Genomic DNA, 17,672 nt, shown 5'->3' on the forward strand with positions numbered 1-17,672 from the left:
GTTACTTCATAACTTTTGAGTGGGTGAATCGATTTTGATGATTATTTTTTTATGAGAAAGCTGACGCTTCCCGTGTGGTCCCATTTCAATTTAGTTCAGTTCTAATAATGGTATCCATGAGACAACCATATAAGTCTTAAATTTGCATTAGACAGAGACAAATAGATGAATAACTTAATAACTCAATATCACGTCAACCGATTTCGATGATTATTGTTCTTAGTGTATATTAATTTGTTTTGGAATATCTTTTTTTTTCAAAAAGCATGTCTATTTAGAATTATTTTATTAATATACGAAGCAGTGCCCGTCCAAAGATCGACCATATTTACTGACACCTCAAAGCTTAGATTCGTTTACGTTTTGCATTTTCGTATAGACATTGACACAAGCTATCGAAATAAAGTAGCTACCACTAAAGCCTTTCAATAGCAGAGGAGAAATCGGAAACTATTTCAAATAATACTAGCGGACCCGACAGACGCCCTGCAAAAATTCATTCAAGTCGATCCAGCAGTTTAGTTGTAGTATAGATAAATAACGTAGATACCGACTGCAGCGCCATCTGCCGGGCTGATTTGTGAATCTAAACCATCCAGGGTGCCACCCAAACGCATACAAAAAAAACCCATTAAAATTGGTCCAGCCGTTTAGGAGGAGTTCAGTGACAAACACACGCACAGAAGAAATTTAAATATATATATAAAGATGTATTTTTTAAACAAATAATTCTTCACCTAAACTCTATGAGGTTTAAATATGGTATTGTCATTCCGAAAAAGATTTTAATTGATTCAGAAGGTCTGAGAGGAGTGCATCGCAAAGAGAATTTAATTTATATTCACATGGGCCAGTCTCTGTGCGCTTAGTGCGAGCTTTTTAACATTCTTGATCACGTAAAAGTTAACTCAAAGTTAACTTTTACGTGATCAAGCAGTTGGAACAGCGCCCCTAGCGGCAAACGTAGGCAAACGTTCCAACTTCATACGAATTTGAGTTAACTTTTACGCTATCGAGAACGTTAAAAAACTCGCATCAAGCACACTGGTAGCTCTTTTCGATATATAAGATATATCCAAAATTCACCCATCTGACTGTAATACTTTTTAGATTGATGTAATATTTTAGGTTAGGTAACGAAAAATACAAGAGTAAAGTGGTGTGGAAAACGCTACATCCGTCGTGGCTGGAGCAATTCGATTTACATTTGTACGACGACCAGGAACAAGTTCTGGAAGTGACCGTATGGGACAAGGATAAGCAGACCAAAGACGATTTTTTAGGGCGGTGAGTACCTACAATAATCGATGTATTATGATCGAATCGATATTTATGAATATGGTTAGGTATATAAACTTTTAGTTATATGTTCACGAAGGCCTACGTTTACACTGAATCGTGTTGACGTTCGGCCAATATGTGTATTCTTTTATTTGTAAATGATGTATCGTGAAAAAAAATTTGAAGTGAAATGATTTTTTTTAATTGCTTAGATGAGTGGACGAGCTCAGAGCCCACCTGGTGATAAGTGGTTACCATAGACATCTACAACTTAAATGCCGCCACCCACCTTGATATATAAGTTCTAAGGCCTCAGTATAGTTACAACGGCTGCCCCGCCCTTCAAACCGAAACGCATTACTGCTTCACGGCAGAAATAGGCAGGGTGGTGGTACCTACCCGCGCGGACTCGCAAGAGGTCCTACAACCAGTAGGAAAACTGTAAGTATTATATAATCGGAAATAATATAATGACAGTAAAAAATGCGAGATCTTATCGTAAATTTAGTACTAATTAGATCTTTTTACGCCCTGTTTAGAAGGTTACTTTTGTTTAGATGCACAATAGACTTATCGAAATTGGAAAGAGAGAAGACTCACAGTATGTGGAAGGAACTGGAAGATGGAAATGGACAAATCTTTTTATTGTTAACGATAAGCGGAACAACGCAGTCCGAAACAATAACCGATTTGACGAGCTACAAGGAAAATCCACGGGACTTGGAAATCATCGAACGTAGATATGTAAGTACTGCTTTTAAATCCGAAATAATTTGGCAGCAGTAGCAGTAGCAGTTAATAACTTACTTGTGAATCCGCGAAAAATAATTCGTAAGCACGAGCAAGAACTATAAATAGTAATTGAACGGTTGAATCGTATTATTTTTTTTATTGCTAGATGGGTGGATGAGCTCACAGCCCACCTGGTGTTAAGTGGTTACTGGAGCCCAGAGACATTTACGACGTAAATGCGCCACCCACCTTGAGATATAAGTTCTAAGGTCTCAAGTATACTTACAACGGCTGCTCCGCCCTTCAAACCGAAACGCATTACTGCTTCACGGCAGAAATAGGCAGGGTGGTGGTACCCACCCGCGCGGACCCACAAGAGGTCCTACTACCAGTATAAATTCAGTACCACGAGTACCACCAGTATATTTCTAAATTCTTTTTAATTTAGATTGTGTGCGAGTTTTTGAAGTGAAACTTCTTTAGAATCGTTGTGCATCCGCTACAAGATGGCGCTAGTTTCCGTACAGAAAAATCTTAAAGTATCGCAGTTTCAGGGCCCTGGTCGCCTTAGCACTAGATAGGCCTTGAATTCTGCATTTTTCTGCTTTTTATAATTTCGTTATAACCTAAAAAAAAATGACAATTGCACTACAGACGTGGTACAGATTAAACGAAACATCAGCCGGGGTCGGTTGGCTATGCGTCAAGGTGTACGGTGCCAAAGGTCTGGCTGCAGCCGATCTGGGCGGGAAATCCGACCCGTTCTGCGTATTGGAGCTTGGTAATGCGAGACTGCAAACACATACCGAATACAAGACCTTGACACCGAATTGGATGAAGATATTCACTTTGTAAGTTTCTTTCTCGGTGATAGATATTTTTATTTATTTATGTACCTACACAGAAAAAAGAACACATAGTAAAGGGTAATAGGAAAATTATGTACAAAGGCGCTGCTTATTTCTTTAAGAAATCTCTTCCAGCAGGTCGATGAGAGATAGAATTGTTTGACCTTGTATTTAAAAACAGAAACAGACTTGCAAACTCGGATGTCAGCCGGCAACGAATTCCAGTTTGACCGCGTGCACAGATTTAAAATTGACAATCTTTATGTATTTTATTTAATATAGTCGTACTTTTTAATTAGGGTTAGCGTGGTATGGACATGCGATGCGTAGAGAGAAAATGCATGTGACTAGATGTATAGAAATGGTAGTGCAAGGTAGAGGGGGGGAAGGGGTCGACCGAAGGAGACATGGATGGAGTGTGTGAATGACGATATGAGATAAAGAGTAGTGAGTGTTGAGATGACGGCTGATAGAAGAGAATGAAGGAAAAAATTTGCTGTGATCCCACCTAGTGGGATAAGGTGAAGAAAAAGTAGAAGACGATAGTCGTATTTTTTATTTGGTATTTAATAATAAAAGCGGGTATAGAGGAGAATAATCTCATCCAGTAGGATGCCGAAGACCGAGCAAAATGGAGGAGTTTAAGTAAAAAAGCGGACCCTGGCATTAGACCGGGAAAACGCTAGAAAGAAGAAGAAGATAGTAGTCTAGTCTTTTAGTCATACGAGCTCACAGCCCACCTGGTGTTAAGTGGTTACTGGAGCCCATAGACATCTACAACGTAAATGCGCGTATATCTGAAGGTGGGTACCTTGAGATATAAGTTCTAAGGTGTCAAGTATAGTTACAACGTCTGCCCCACCCTTCAAACCGAAACGCATTACTGCTTCACGGCAGAAATAGGCAGGGTGGTGGTACCTACCCGAGCGGACTCACAAGAAGTCCTGCAACCAGTCATATCAGTTCATTTATTATTACTTCTCCTTCACAATTATATCACTCTTGACAGAGTGGCCCTAATCGCCATGTAGTATTGGAAGAGTAGACTTGACACGTCTCACTATGTATCCCATCTTTTTTTTTATTGCTTATCTGGGTGGACGAGCTCACAGCCCACCTGGTGTTGGCGGGTTTGATTTTTATTACACGATGTTATTCCTTCACCGTGGAAGTCAATCTCTGCTCGATGTTATCCTACTGCAATAATTTATGGGACCCACGACTGTAGTTTTAATTCGGTCGGTCCATTATTATTACACACTGGTATATGTAAATGTTGATTGAATTGGAGGAATTTATGACAGCACCAAATTGAATTGAAGGGAACTGAGACGTTCAGGTTAAATAGTGGTAATTTTCGGAGAATTCAATATACTTATTGGCGAAGACGAAGAAACCATGTCCAGCGATTTTGTTTTCTCAAATTAATCACGTTAATAGATGTTCCCAGCCAATAAGCCGCTATTATGAGCTTCATAATTAAACCCGATACAACGGTATATTAGTAAAAAATAAAACAAAATAACTTTTTACGATGTGTGTCCGTCGATATGTCCACAAGAGAATTTTTTTTTTATTGCCCGATCAGGCAGACTAGCATACGGCCCACCTGATGGTAAGTAGTTACCGTCGCTCATAGACGTCAGCAATGCCAGGGGCAGAGCCAAGCCGCTGCCTACCGCTTAACACTCTCCACAAGCCTCGTTTGAAGAAGGACATGTCATAGCGCTCGAGAAACACCGTGGAGGGGAGCTCATTCCAAAGCTGGATGGTACATGGCAAAAATGATCTCTGGAAACGGACTGTGGATGACCGCAGTTGCTCCAAGTAGTATAGATGAACTCTACTCCAATGGCGGGCGATGGTAAAAACGAGACGATAGTATCGTCTCAAACAATTCCACAGAGCACTCGTGATTGTTAACAATTAATATCCTAATTTCCTGCTAAAGAACCCTCACAATTTCTGCTAAGATTGAAGGTATATTTAAAAATTTCCAGCACGGTAAAAGACATAAGCTCGATATTGGAATTGACCGTGTATGACGAGGATCACGACCACAAAGTCGAGTTTCTAGGTAAACTGGCCATACCGCTTTTGAACATAAGGAACGGTGAGAAGAGATGGTACGCTCTGAAGGACAAGAAGATGAGGGCGCGAGCGAAAGGGAACTACCCTCAGATATTACTGGAGATGTTGGTCGTATGGAATCCGGTACGTGAATAGATTAGATGCATTTTCATTGTCTATTTCTATTTCAACCACTTCGATAAAGCGGCACGACACGAGAACCCTCTCATCGTGGCCGCCGGTAACTACATTCCCGATCCTGCGGACAGAATGGAAAGCAGTCGACGTCGCCCCAAACACGTCATCTCGGATCCTCCCGATCTATTAACGGTGCTTTTTAGGTACCACAAGCACCGGTCACCGTCCTCGCCGAACCCGTCGCTTGCCGAAGGGCTCAACGTGTAAATTAACCCATAGACACAGCCCACTGAGTTTCTCGCCGGATCGTCTCAGTGGGTTGCCTTTCTGATCCGGTGGTAGATTCAGCGAAGCACTGCTCTTGCTAGGGCCAGTGTTAGTAAGTCCCCGTGAGCTCCCCTACCAGTCCGCGCGTAATTGGAATGTCCTTTTAGGCTACCAACGGTTGGGTAGGCGAAATTAATAATTAAAAACTATTATTACAGCTAAAAGGCGCGATCCGAGTTGTGAATCCAAAAGAGCCAAAGTACATGCACCAAGAGGCCAAATTCAAGAGGCAGTTGTTCATAAGAAATGTTATGAGGCTGAAAGCCATAATTATGTGGTTCATTGAAGTCGGCAAGATCTTGCAGTAAGTCATCATGATCTAAAATAACCAACTAACTTATTCACTTACGAAGGACTTAGTGTTTTTTTTAGGTCTGTAAGATGTTAGATTTTTGAATTTTGGCCCAAAAGTAACATAAAAAAAAGAATGTTGGTATCTATTGACTTTTTATTGCCCTTGTAGGCAAACGCGCATACGGTCCATCTGAAGGTGAATGGTTACGGTTGCTCATGGACCTCAGCAATGCCAAAGGCAGAGCCAAGCCGCTGTCTATCTACCGCTTAATACTCTCCACAAGCCTCGTTTGAAGAAGGACATGTCATAGCGCTCGGGAAACACCGTGGAGGGGAGCTCATCCCAAAGCCGGATGGTGCCAAAAATACCGAAACGCGCACTGCGAGTCAACACAGCGATTCTAGAATCAATAAAATATATCTTATTTCAATATTTGTTATAAATAAAAATGTTCGTGTTCCGTTTTGTCCTTAGATACTAAATCAACTATCTGGTTAAAACTTGCCACAGTTGTTATTGGTATTCTGGTTCTCACAGTACCACTGACGACAGATGGCGCGCAAGTAGCTTTAACCCTTTGCGGTTCTAAGACTAAACTATATGTCCAATACATGTGGACTTTGAACCTTAAGGTAGTAGCTTAGCGTGGGTATCAGCTGCCCGCGGCGGAAGATAGTTTTGCCGCCCTTTTATTTAGGTATTTCACTTTGATGTATACTATACATTAATTCTAGAATTTTTTTTGGCCAGAGCATGAATCCCCGCGGTTCAGTATAGACGGTGTTGCCAGTTCAATGGGTCCAAATTTGTACTTGCGAGAAAAATATGAAATGGTTTAAATATTTTTATTATTTATTGTGAAATTTTGCTGCCCCCTAAAAAGTGCTCGCTCCCACCACCCTACGCCACTGCCTTAAGGGTAGCCTCTTAAGGTTCAAGTTCAAATGGTTATCATACAAAACGAGCGATAATCCGTGGCTTTATTCTTGCAGGGATTGTTTTGAATGGGAATCAAGGATCCGATCGTTTCTGGGCCTCCTCGCTTGGCTAGCCTTTTGTTATTATTACGAAATGTGGATGCTTCCCTTCATGCTGCTCATGTTCTTCGCTAGGAACTGGCTTGTTTATAGATTGACAGGTACGTATACCAAATAATGATGATTGGATTCTTGTCACTTGGGTAACTTAATAAAAAACTCTCTATAATCATTAAAAAAAAACAGTAGTATTTACGACTCGACGGATTCGGTAATCAAATCGTTATACCTAAACGAATGGTGGGGGATTTAATAATAGTCACAACAAGTTAAGAACTGAACATTATACATATATGTCAGAACAGTTTAGTATAATCTGTGTACCTATGATTTCAATGTCAGTTAGGACTTTTTGGCGGGAACGCGAGGAGTGAAGCTGTGTGATTTGTTTTATTTTGTCTATTTAGTGTTTCTTCAGGTTTAAATGTGTAATAACGGTGGTTTATTAACTGTTTAATATCTATGAAAGTGTACAAATGTAGGAAAATGAAACAAAGTGCTGGACGTAATTTCTCGGAATCCTCCAAAAAGTCCAATGAAAAAATCTCAATAAATGACTACCGTTTTACTGAGATAATATTTCATCCCACATCATCTCATTTCATTTAATTTCATCCCAGGTGATTAATGTCTCAAATTAATCATCTTCATTTCATTTCACTCCATATTATCATTTTTCATAAAAATTAAAATTAAAATAAAACATGACTTGAAGGTCTTAGTTACCAGGTCACCATTTTTATCAATTCCATAAAAAAATATAGTCAGAATCTAGACATTCCGTGATTAAGTCGAGAAATAAAATTAATAATGGGACACTTGAGGAAGTATTGCTTTATTCTACTACGCCATCCCACATATATTATTATGTATTTGCATTTTGTTTATTTTTAAAGATACATTTTGTTTTTTTAGTTCAGCTAAAACGTTCGTTAAGACGTTTCCGATGCGACCCGAGAGGATATCTCGCGGAAATGTTCTGTAGTGAGTTTGGTGTTGTGGTCTTAATGGAGAAACATTGTTGTCGAAATAACCACTTGTGCTTTGCATGGTCGGTGTGCAGTCTAAATATGTGTGAAGTCGTCGTGGCCTAAAGGATAAGACGTCCGGTGCAGTCGTGTTGAGCGATGCACCGGTGTTCGAATCCCAGGCGGGTACCAATTTTTCTAATGAAATACGTACTCAATAAATGTTCACGATTGACTTCCACGGTGAAGGAATAACATCGTGTAATAAAAATCAAACCCGCAAAATTATAATTTGCGTAATTACTGGTGGTAGGACCTCTTGTGAGTCCGCGTGGGTAGGTACCACCGCCCTGCCTATTTTTAGCCGTGAAGCAGTAATGCGTTTCGGTTTGAAGGGTGGGGCAGCCGTTGTAACTATACTGAGACCTTAGAACTTATATCTCAAGGTGGGTGGCGCATTTACGTTGTAGATGTCTATGGGCTCCAGGAACCACTTAACACCAGGTGTGCTGTGAGCTCGTCCAACCAACTAAGCAATAAAAAAAAATGTACATTTAATGTACTGAAATAAAAAATAAATAAATGAATAATATTTAATTTTTATTTTCTTTAAATCATTAACGTGAAAATTACTATTACGGTTCCATCTCGATTTCAATTTAATTTAGTTTGATTTAAATCTCCGACATAATGTCATCACTTTATTATTTCCTAAGAAAATGTTACGGTTGCCGTATTAAAAAAAAAAAAAGGTAGTTACCGCAAAATTCGATTGTAAACGGATAATGCCGTAATCTTTCGTGACCACTAAACCTATAATCGGAGCGAGCGAAACTATAAAATAAAAATAATAAATGCGAGATTAAATCGAAAAAGTAATTTATTTTCTGATAATATTTTATTTATTGGCAATACTTACGCGAAGTCAGAAAAAATTTTACTGACGCAAACAAAAGTATAAGCAATGAAGAGGGTTATGCTCGGAGTTTCCCTGCGTGATCAAAACAGAAATAAGGAGATCCGCAGGAAAACCTTGGTAACCGACATAGCCCAAAGAATTGCGACGTTGAAGTCAAGAAAGTTCTTGAGTGACGACCGCGTACCGGAAGACGTAGCGTGGGTAGGCCTCCCATAAGATGAACTGACAACCTATTGAGGTTCACGGGGATCCGCTGGATGCAAACAGCGCAGGACCGATCTTTGTGGCGAGGCTGGAGGGACGTCTATGTCCAGCAGTGGACGTCTGTGGGCTGATAAGAAGGAACATAAAAGTCTCTTATGTTATTTTGAAGTGTAATGTCATATTGAACACCATATAAAGTTAGACATTGTAGTTTGTATTCCAAACCATTATGGTTTGGAAAACAAATAACACCGGCACACTGTAATTTGCCTTCTCCACGATTTTACGGAACTTTTACAGATGCAGACATCTTAGAAGATTCTAGAAAGTTTAATTCGGTTAATTTTTTGGGTGGCAGTCGCCGCTTTCTGGGTCTCACGGCTTCTTTTATCGATCACTTTACTACTCATCAATAGTTATTTTTTTTAATGCTTAGTTGGATGGAGTAGCTCATGGCCGAATTACCAGAGCCTGTAAACTTCAATAACGTAAATACCGCCGCCCATCTTGTGAAATGAGTTCTAAGTCTTTTTTTTTTATTGCCCTTGTAGGCAGACGAGCATACGGCCCACCTGATGGTGAGTGGCTACCGTCGCCCATAGACTTCAGCAATGCCAGGGGCAGAGCCAAGTCGCTGCCTACCGTTTTAATAGTACAACGGCTGCCCCACTCTTCAAACTAAAACGGATTACTGCTACGGCAGAACTAGACAAGACCCGTGCGGACTCACCACCAGTAATTACCCGAATTCTAATTTTCGCGGGTTTGATTTTTTGGAAGTAATTCATGAATACAATTTATTGAAGTGAAAACTTCTTTAGAATCGTTGTGATTTCAAACCGGATGCAACGGAAAAAACGACAGGTAAGAGACACAAATACAAAAATGTGTAGGATGAAGCCAGCAAAGAATGAGACAGAAATATACATACTATTTAATACAGCGCCATCTGTGAGATTTTTTAATACTAACGTGTGTATTAAAGCTCTTGTAGTGAATTTTAATTTAGGATTATACGTGAAATTAAAATATCAGTTCACAGAGGGCGCTACCATACAATTATTTACTAATGACAAAATTTTACATATACTTAAGACGTTTAGGATAATTGTATTTTAATTTTGGAAGATTTCACTTCTACCACGTGTGAATTGCACACATGTATTTTTATGTACTGATTACATTAGGAAAATTGGTCAGTGGTATTCGAAAACTGGCACAGATGCATCGCTAGATACGAATGCATTGAGCGCCTTATCCTGTAGGCCACGAAGACTTTAAAACAACTTTTGACGATTACACAATTATTTCTAGAAAGTTCGTCGACCGCAAACATTGCGACTGAATTTGACTTCGTTATTTGATGTTCTTTTTAGGGGGTAACCCTTTGCTAGTTCCGGTTGACGATGATGATCTCTTGGCTGAAGAAGACGACGAAGAGGAAATAGATAAGGTAAGATAGATAGCTTTCTTTGCCATCATTGTATTATCTATAAAAATATTACCTCTAATTGAGGCCGTCAGCGCAAAAGTGGCCTAAGCTTATCATAGTTAATATGGAGGCAATTAGGTTTGAATTTTCATGAATTTGAATTTGAGTAAGCAAAAAAACAATCTGCGCAAAAATAATGTTTACAAAACCATCTGTTATCTATGGATGATACTATGGATAGGCCGGTTTTACATCAAAATTTATTATATTTTAAATAAATTCCAATATACGTCATACAAGCTTGAATATACAAAATTGTGGGTTAGGCCACTTTTGCGTTGGTGGCCTCGATTCAGATCTCGTTTGAAATCGACCGATTATTTGTCGGATTGCAATTTAAACATTACACAAATATAAATATGGTTTGCATTCTGAACAAACATCATTTTATTAGTAGTAGAGATGAAAGAAAAAGTAAAAGTAAAAAATATTTACAGGAAGAAAAGAAATCTCTTAAAGAAAGATTGCAAGCTATACAGGAAGTAACACAAACAGTCCAAAACGCCATAGGTTATGTCGCGTCGCTGGGTGAAGCTGTCAAAAAGTAAGTGTTTTTTTTCTAAATTCTTAATTAAAATGTATGGACAATCAAACTTTAATAAAAAAAAATATAATTATTACACACTCTGCTTAATATATAAATTGTTATTTAGAACTTATATCTCAAGGTGGATGGCGCTTTTACGTTGTGGATGTCTATGGGCTCCAGTAACCACTTAACACCAGGTGGGCTGTGAGCTCGTCCACCCATTTAAGCAATAAAAAAATAAAAAAAATAATTGATGTTGTCTATGAGTCGTGGTCACTTGAAATAAATAAAGATTTTTAATAATATTATTATTTATATTTTCAGTTTAATGAACTTCACTGTGCCATATCTGAGCTATTTAGCGATTACAATGTTATTCGGGGCGATGTTGGTACTATACGTAATACCTTTGAGGTACCTCCTAATGGCTTGGGGTAAGTCAAAAATCATTTGACATTAGTAGGCAGCGCGTTCCATTTTGGGCCCAACGTGTTCAATTTGTTTACCTACCTATTTTAATTATTAAAAAGCGATATAAATACTGGTGGTCATATCTACAGCCTTTACGATTGATAATTTATTTATTTGGGAAACAAAAAGTACAAAATAAACATATAATATTTTTAAAAAATTAGCTAAAGCAATAACCAAAATATGTTTCCACCATCAAAATCACATATAAGTAGAAAGTGAACAAAGGGGACAAAAAAGAGTAATTTAGAAACTTGAGTTTACACAAAAAAACAAAATCAACACAATACGCACATATTATTATTATTATAGACAATAACGTACACTATAAAACTTAATAATACTCATCGGACTAAATCACCTTATATTCCAAAATAGCTTTTCTATAAGCTACAAGTGTCAACCAAAAAATGTCAGCATTAGAAATGAAATTATATTATACTAGCCGTACTCGCCCGCTACGCTGGGCATTTAAAATTAACATTATTATTTATTGTCATTATTATTAGGGAGTCCAACACTCATATAAATATTAGTCTATCCATTAAGTCCATATATTTTCTACATGGATACCAAGTTTCAAGTCAATCGGATGCATGGTTCAGTAGTTATGACGGAACATCCCTAAAAACCACAGTAGATTTATATATTAGTATAGAAGTATAGATTATATCAAACTAAGAACACTAGTTATGAATGTATTATAGTTTCGTTTTTTTTTATATAACTATCTTAATATATAAATAGGTAAGTCATATTTTTTTTTTTACAGGAATAAATAAATTTGCGAGAAAAATTTTAAGACCACACACGATACCAAACAATGAGGTTTTGGATTTGTTATCGAGAGTACCAGACGATGAGACTCTTGTGAGTATTTTTTGTTAATCCATCGACCCTAATATCAATAGTCAGTCGGCTGGATATTATTCCAAACGAACCTGGTGGTAGGACCTCTTGTGAGTCCGCACGGGTAGGCACCACCACCTTGCCTATTTCTGCCGTGAAGCAGTAATGAGAGACCTTAGAACTCATGTCTCAAGGTAGGTGATGGTATTTACGTTGTAGATGTCTATGGGCTCTAGTAATCACTTGACACCAGGTGGGCCTTGAGCTCTTCCACCCATCTAAGCAATAAAAACAAAGCCTCTTCGAGAACTACTATAGGTACATTATTTATTTCAATGCATCATATCCTACTAGCGTAGTGGCTGTCGACGCCCATAGACATCATACCTTAAGCCATGAGGTCGACTTCGAAGCGAAACGCATGAATCCGTCACGGCTACAACAGGCAAGATGGTGCCTGTGCAAGATTTGCAACTACCGTACTTGTAATTTACTCTAGACCTAACTATCTATTTTTAAACATAATATTATTATATTGCTTATTTTCAATGTCCAATGAGGTCTAAACATCGAGTCCGGATTAGTTGTAAAACCTAATCTATACCATGTGCTTAGTGAGAGTTTTTTAACGTTCTCGATAGCGTAAAAGTTAGCTCATATTTGTATTTCGTTTGCGTACGTTTGCCGCTAGGGGCGCTGTTCCAACTGCATACAAAATTGGGTAAACTTTTACGCTATCGAGAACGTTAAAAAAACTCTCACTAAGCACACTGATATATTGTTTAACAGTTGGACTGCAGAGAACTGAAGACGCATCCACCGAATGAGCGAAAAGACGCTAGAAAAAAACATAAAGCATCCTAGCGAATTTCTTTTAAGAACAAACTTAGGTTAATGCCACACGAAAACTCAAACTTCGAATGATTTGTATTGTCTATGGAGCGAAAAATTAAAAAAAATCAGTAGATTTTTCGTCACTAAAATGAATATAATTAAGACAAGGTAGAAATTCTAGTGACTACCATTCTCTCATAATACCGTATTCTGAAAAGGGAAAACAATAATTAAAGACTTATTATGTGAAATAAAAGGAGAGGCTGTCTGTCAAAGGCTATATAAAAAAAGAAAAAAAAAACATAAATCTGATTAATATTGCATAATATCGACCAAATGTGACCATAAATTTATAAACATAGAGAAGAAAACGAAAGTCTGCGCCATCATGCAAAATCATGCTTCTCAATCTTTGTATTTATTAACTAAAAATAATGTACATAATCAAAAAACAAAAACAAAATTGAAATCTGTTTTCAAATATGAGCGTCTTACTTTTACGCTAAAATAAAAAATATATATAAATAAAGCACGAAATACAAAATTATGAAGCCAATGAACTTCCCCCTTCGGTATAAGTTCCACAGATTAGGATACAACAATCTCTAATTTAATAGTCAGATATGGAACAAAAAATCGGCTATTCCTAATTATCATTCTACTCTCGCTTCCCATCACAAATTAAAAGCAAAAATTTACTATATCAGAATTTTTAGCTTGATTTAAAATTCGCCATACACTAAAATTTAATGTGAACACAAATCAACAACCCGATTAAGGAAGTTGGCGGGAAATGAAATACGTAAAATGTTTTCATTTGTGTCTCAAACTTCGAGAAATACAATAAGAAATACATTAAATGCGTACCATGCATCCGTGCCGGTCAGACAAGTGTTCCAAAAGCCATTTGTCAAGTGTCGGGCAGATTGTCGGATCCTTCCGGCATACTTCTGAAACTTACCGAATTGGCTCGGGTGTGCGTATGCGTCCAAGCTAAGATTACTTTCTGAAACATATTTTTTCCCATCGATATATTATATTATCACTAAAGGTCGGAGTAGGTAGATTGATTTAAGGTCGTTGACGTCAAACGTAGAGGATAATATGGATATGTCTCCAAAATACCGGAACTTCATATTTATTGTGATATTTGTTACGGAATTTAGAAATTAGCATGAATCTGTGTTTAAGGTGAAAACCGTATTAATAATATTAATCTACGCTACCAGTGCTAGCTAATGGTGAAAGAAATCAGTATTTTATTTTTTACAAAAACACCATAGAATATTTACACCGTATTTTGTCCCTTTCTGTTGAATTAGAAATGACGCCTGTCAGTATGAGACAAAACTTAGACAGGGCTTTTTGTTACTTTATCTCATAAATATAGATTTTGTATCCGATGAGGATTAAAAATATATTTTTTTCAATTAAAAAAAAAAAATATTATGGATAAAATGCCATGTCCATATTATAATAAAATATCTTGACCCAAGTATATAAAATCAATCTACCTACTCCGACCACCGATTATCACAACTCACCAAAATAAACGCATCTTATTAATGCAATTTGTAAATGTAACTTTTACTAATTAAAAGTTGATCGAAGATTGAAAAAAATATTATAATTTTTTATTTTATTATAACAAGATATTCCTCAATATTTTGCTTTATATTTGCGTTGAAATATATTTTTAGGAACATAACCGTAATATTAAGTGTTTTGAATCTAAATTTTTCAATTGATCTGTGATTTAAATTTGATCTTTAGATGTGAATTGATTTTTATAATTAAAATAAGAAACACAATGTTATGACACCAAATATAAAATTTATTGTTATAAGTACATACCTACCAATAATATTACCTTATTGTGAATAAAATGTCTATTATTGTAACCTTATAATAAACGTTTCTTCCAAAAAAATTCCATTCGCGAGTTAGTTTGTGCTAGATGAGTACAATTTGTAATTACATTAATATTTTCTGTAATAATTTTACGACATAAAAATATAATTTAATAGTAAATTAATCAATTTGAGAGAATGTTATGTGCTTGATGCTTTAACAGTTTTGTCTTTTATTTAGCCCTTTTACTGAAATATTAATAAATCTAGGGCTTAATCGAAAATTTGAAAATTGCTTAATGAAATACTTATTTTTATTAAGTCTCAGTGTTCGGTATTTTTGTGTCGTAGAAAGATTACTTAAAAGTTAGATAGATAGATTTTAAAATTGTTACTGAAACTATCACATAGTTAATGATATTTAAGAAATAAAATTTCATCATTTTATAATTGTTGACATTTATGGCATGAGATAGTTTTTTTTTTTTTTTAAAACGATTAATGCATTTATATCCCAAAATTTAAGTATGTATGTGATGCATCATGAATAGTGATAGATTAGATAGGTTTTTGAATACAGCCGATTTTATAAAAAAAAAGTTTTTGATGTACAGATTTTTTTCAGTGCAGTTTATAAATTTAAAAAATTGTTTGATAAGTAGAACATTTTTTATGGTTCTCACAACAATGTTATCATTTAAATGAGTTTTTAAATAAGCAATTTTTTTAAGAATTCTAGTCGATGTGGTCAGAATCACGTAGTTACCTAATACATTAAATTCCTTTCTCTTGAATTACATTTTAAACTTATTCATTAAAATAAAATATCTTTCTTTGTAACTTTTCAAAGTCTAGAAACAGTATTAGAAAGGTATCGCAAATGTATCATAATTGAAAATGAATCTGATACATTTTGAAGGTACGTCGTCGATCGATAATAAAATATCTCACCTTTAGTATTGAAGTAACTTAACAAAAAAAATTAAGAAAATTACATTTTTACTTTGAACGTCTTTTAAACATGTATTCTATAAGATTGTAATTTTTTTTTTTTTTATTAAAGTCAAATTTAAATTTTAGTCTAGAAAAGGACAAAGTACGCTTGCCGTCTCTTTTAAATCAAACTGTAAGGTTTTAAATTAGAGTGTATTAAAAGATTTGTATTAAAATCGAACCATTAAAACAATGCTTCAATTACATTTTTTGCGTTTACCAAAAAACTAAAATTTTGGATTAAGCCACTTTAATTCTAAACGTGCGATATTAGAATCATAGAAATGTGATTCAGTATTTCAATATCATCAGTCTTGTGATTTATAAGTTTCAGGAAGTTCTCTACAATGCCAACATATTTATTTTTGTTGATCAATTTTAAATTTCTACAATAACTGTGTTATGCAATTAGTTGAAATGTATTTAATTCTTTTGTCGTTCGTGTATTAATTGTTTGAAAATTACAAACATGAAACATGCACAGATTACTATCACTTAATGCACAGTGCACACAATTTTTTTATATCAAAGCTTTTTTATATCAAAAATTTTGATGCAAATTTTTATGTGATAAGTTAAATTCGACAACCTATTTAAATATAAACCAAATAAATGATGAAGTATTCTAAATCATTACATCCAAATCCTGATTACTACCTAAACATTTTGTCTGAGTTAATTTCCTTTTTTTTTCAGTCAAAACTACAAAAGTGTTCAATTAATATAAAAAGCACAAAAATATGTAACGTTCCAGCTTTTCTTAATAAATAAAAATTAAAATACGCTTCTTCTTATTGAATACACACGTAATATCAATTTAATTGTTAATATTGACCATAACATTATTTTGAGAAATAAAAAAAATTGTTAAACATGTTATGCCTTTTTTTATGTTTATAGCTTGACTAGCTATAAATATACATGTCTACCTACATTACTTACCAACCTACCTACTACGATTTTGAAGATACCTCATTACCACTCACGCTTCTGATAAAAATGATTCTAAAAGCAGATGGTCGACGAGTTGGAGATGATTACCGCTATTCGTGGGGTCTAGGGCCTTAAACAGACTATACGGTCATGATCATATATATTGTGACCTGCTTACAATGTACTTACATTCGACGTGTGAAACTCACTCTAATAGATAGTACGAGCAAAAAATTACCTCTTAGAAGGAACTGTGTGCTTAGTGCGAGTTTTTTAACGTTCTCGATAGCGTAAAAGTTAACTCGACTTCGTATGCATTTGGAACAGCGCCCCTAGCGGCAAACGTTGGGAAATGTTCGAACTCCATAATATAAATATAAGATAGCTTGTATGCTATAGAGAACGTTAAAAAACTCGCACTAAGCACACCCATCGTTCTATGTGAATTTCGAGATTGTACAGATGAACAGGGGCGCCGCGGCGCCGAACCATATCATGGTAAATATGTTGCCTAAATAATAATGAACACAATGAATATATTGATCATGAGAAATAACTTTTAGGACTAGAAGAAGAAAATAATGCAAGAGTTGTCTCAACTGAACTCAGAGAATAAACTAATTATTTTATCATATCATATTTTCAACAAATAAATATTTCAATAAATAGAGCTAGTCCTTGTAGTTTTATTCCTTGTTATTATTAATTATTCGATTCTACTACATTATAAATTATTATTTACAGTTTCGGTTAGTTTTTTATGTCATTCAATGTCAGTAGACTCAAGCACGTTAAAAACCACTGAAGTATGAAACCTAGGTCTGTGTTAAAAACATAATACCATTATTATACACTATGAATACATACTATAAGATATATATTATAACTGTTTTTTTTAACAT

At 35.7% G+C, this 17,672-nt stretch overlaps 1 protein-coding gene and 1 long non-coding RNA gene across 20 annotated transcripts in view; one reads left to right on the forward strand and one right to left on the reverse strand.

Moving 5' to 3' along the window:
- LOC101738650 (multiple C2 and transmembrane domain-containing protein) overlaps positions 1-16,711 on the forward strand; it is a 133,072-nt gene extending 116,361 nt beyond the window's left edge. For all 18 annotated transcript variants that reach the window (XM_062676790.1, XM_062676791.1, XM_062676795.1 and 15 more), the window contains 11 exons: positions 1,129-1,287; positions 1,839-2,025; positions 2,668-2,864; positions 4,862-5,075; positions 5,555-5,700; positions 6,684-6,829; positions 10,196-10,272; positions 10,749-10,855; positions 11,165-11,274; positions 12,084-12,181; positions 12,950-16,711. In XM_062676790.1, coding sequence (XP_062532774.1) covers positions 1,129-1,287; positions 1,839-2,025; positions 2,668-2,864; positions 4,862-5,075; positions 5,555-5,700; positions 6,684-6,829; positions 10,196-10,272; positions 10,749-10,855; positions 11,165-11,274; positions 12,084-12,181; positions 12,950-13,024 — 1,516 coding nt within the window. In that variant the 3' untranslated portion in view covers positions 13,025-16,711. The remainder of the gene's footprint in view (positions 1-1,128; positions 1,288-1,838; positions 2,026-2,667; positions 2,865-4,861; positions 5,076-5,554; positions 5,701-6,683; positions 6,830-10,195; positions 10,273-10,748; positions 10,856-11,164; positions 11,275-12,083; positions 12,182-12,949) is intronic.
- LOC110386936 (uncharacterized) lies at positions 8,559-14,000 on the reverse strand. 2 transcript variants are annotated; one of them, XR_002431937.3, is made up of 2 exons: positions 13,862-13,992; positions 8,559-8,946 (listed from the first exon to the last, which is right to left on the reverse strand). It is a non-coding gene; the product is annotated as an uncharacterized LOC110386936 (long non-coding RNA). The 2 variants fall into 2 exon arrangements; XR_009976961.1 differs by lacking the exon at positions 8,559-8,946 and adding an exon at positions 11,592-11,935 and having other exon boundaries at positions 13,862-14,000.
- Positions 16,712-17,672: the final 961 nt, after the last annotated feature.

This window comes from Bombyx mori, chromosome 28 (assembly GCF_030269925.1).
Source record: "Bombyx mori chromosome 28, ASM3026992v2".
Lineage (NCBI taxonomy): Eukaryota > Metazoa > Arthropoda > Insecta > Lepidoptera > Bombycidae > Bombyx > Bombyx mori.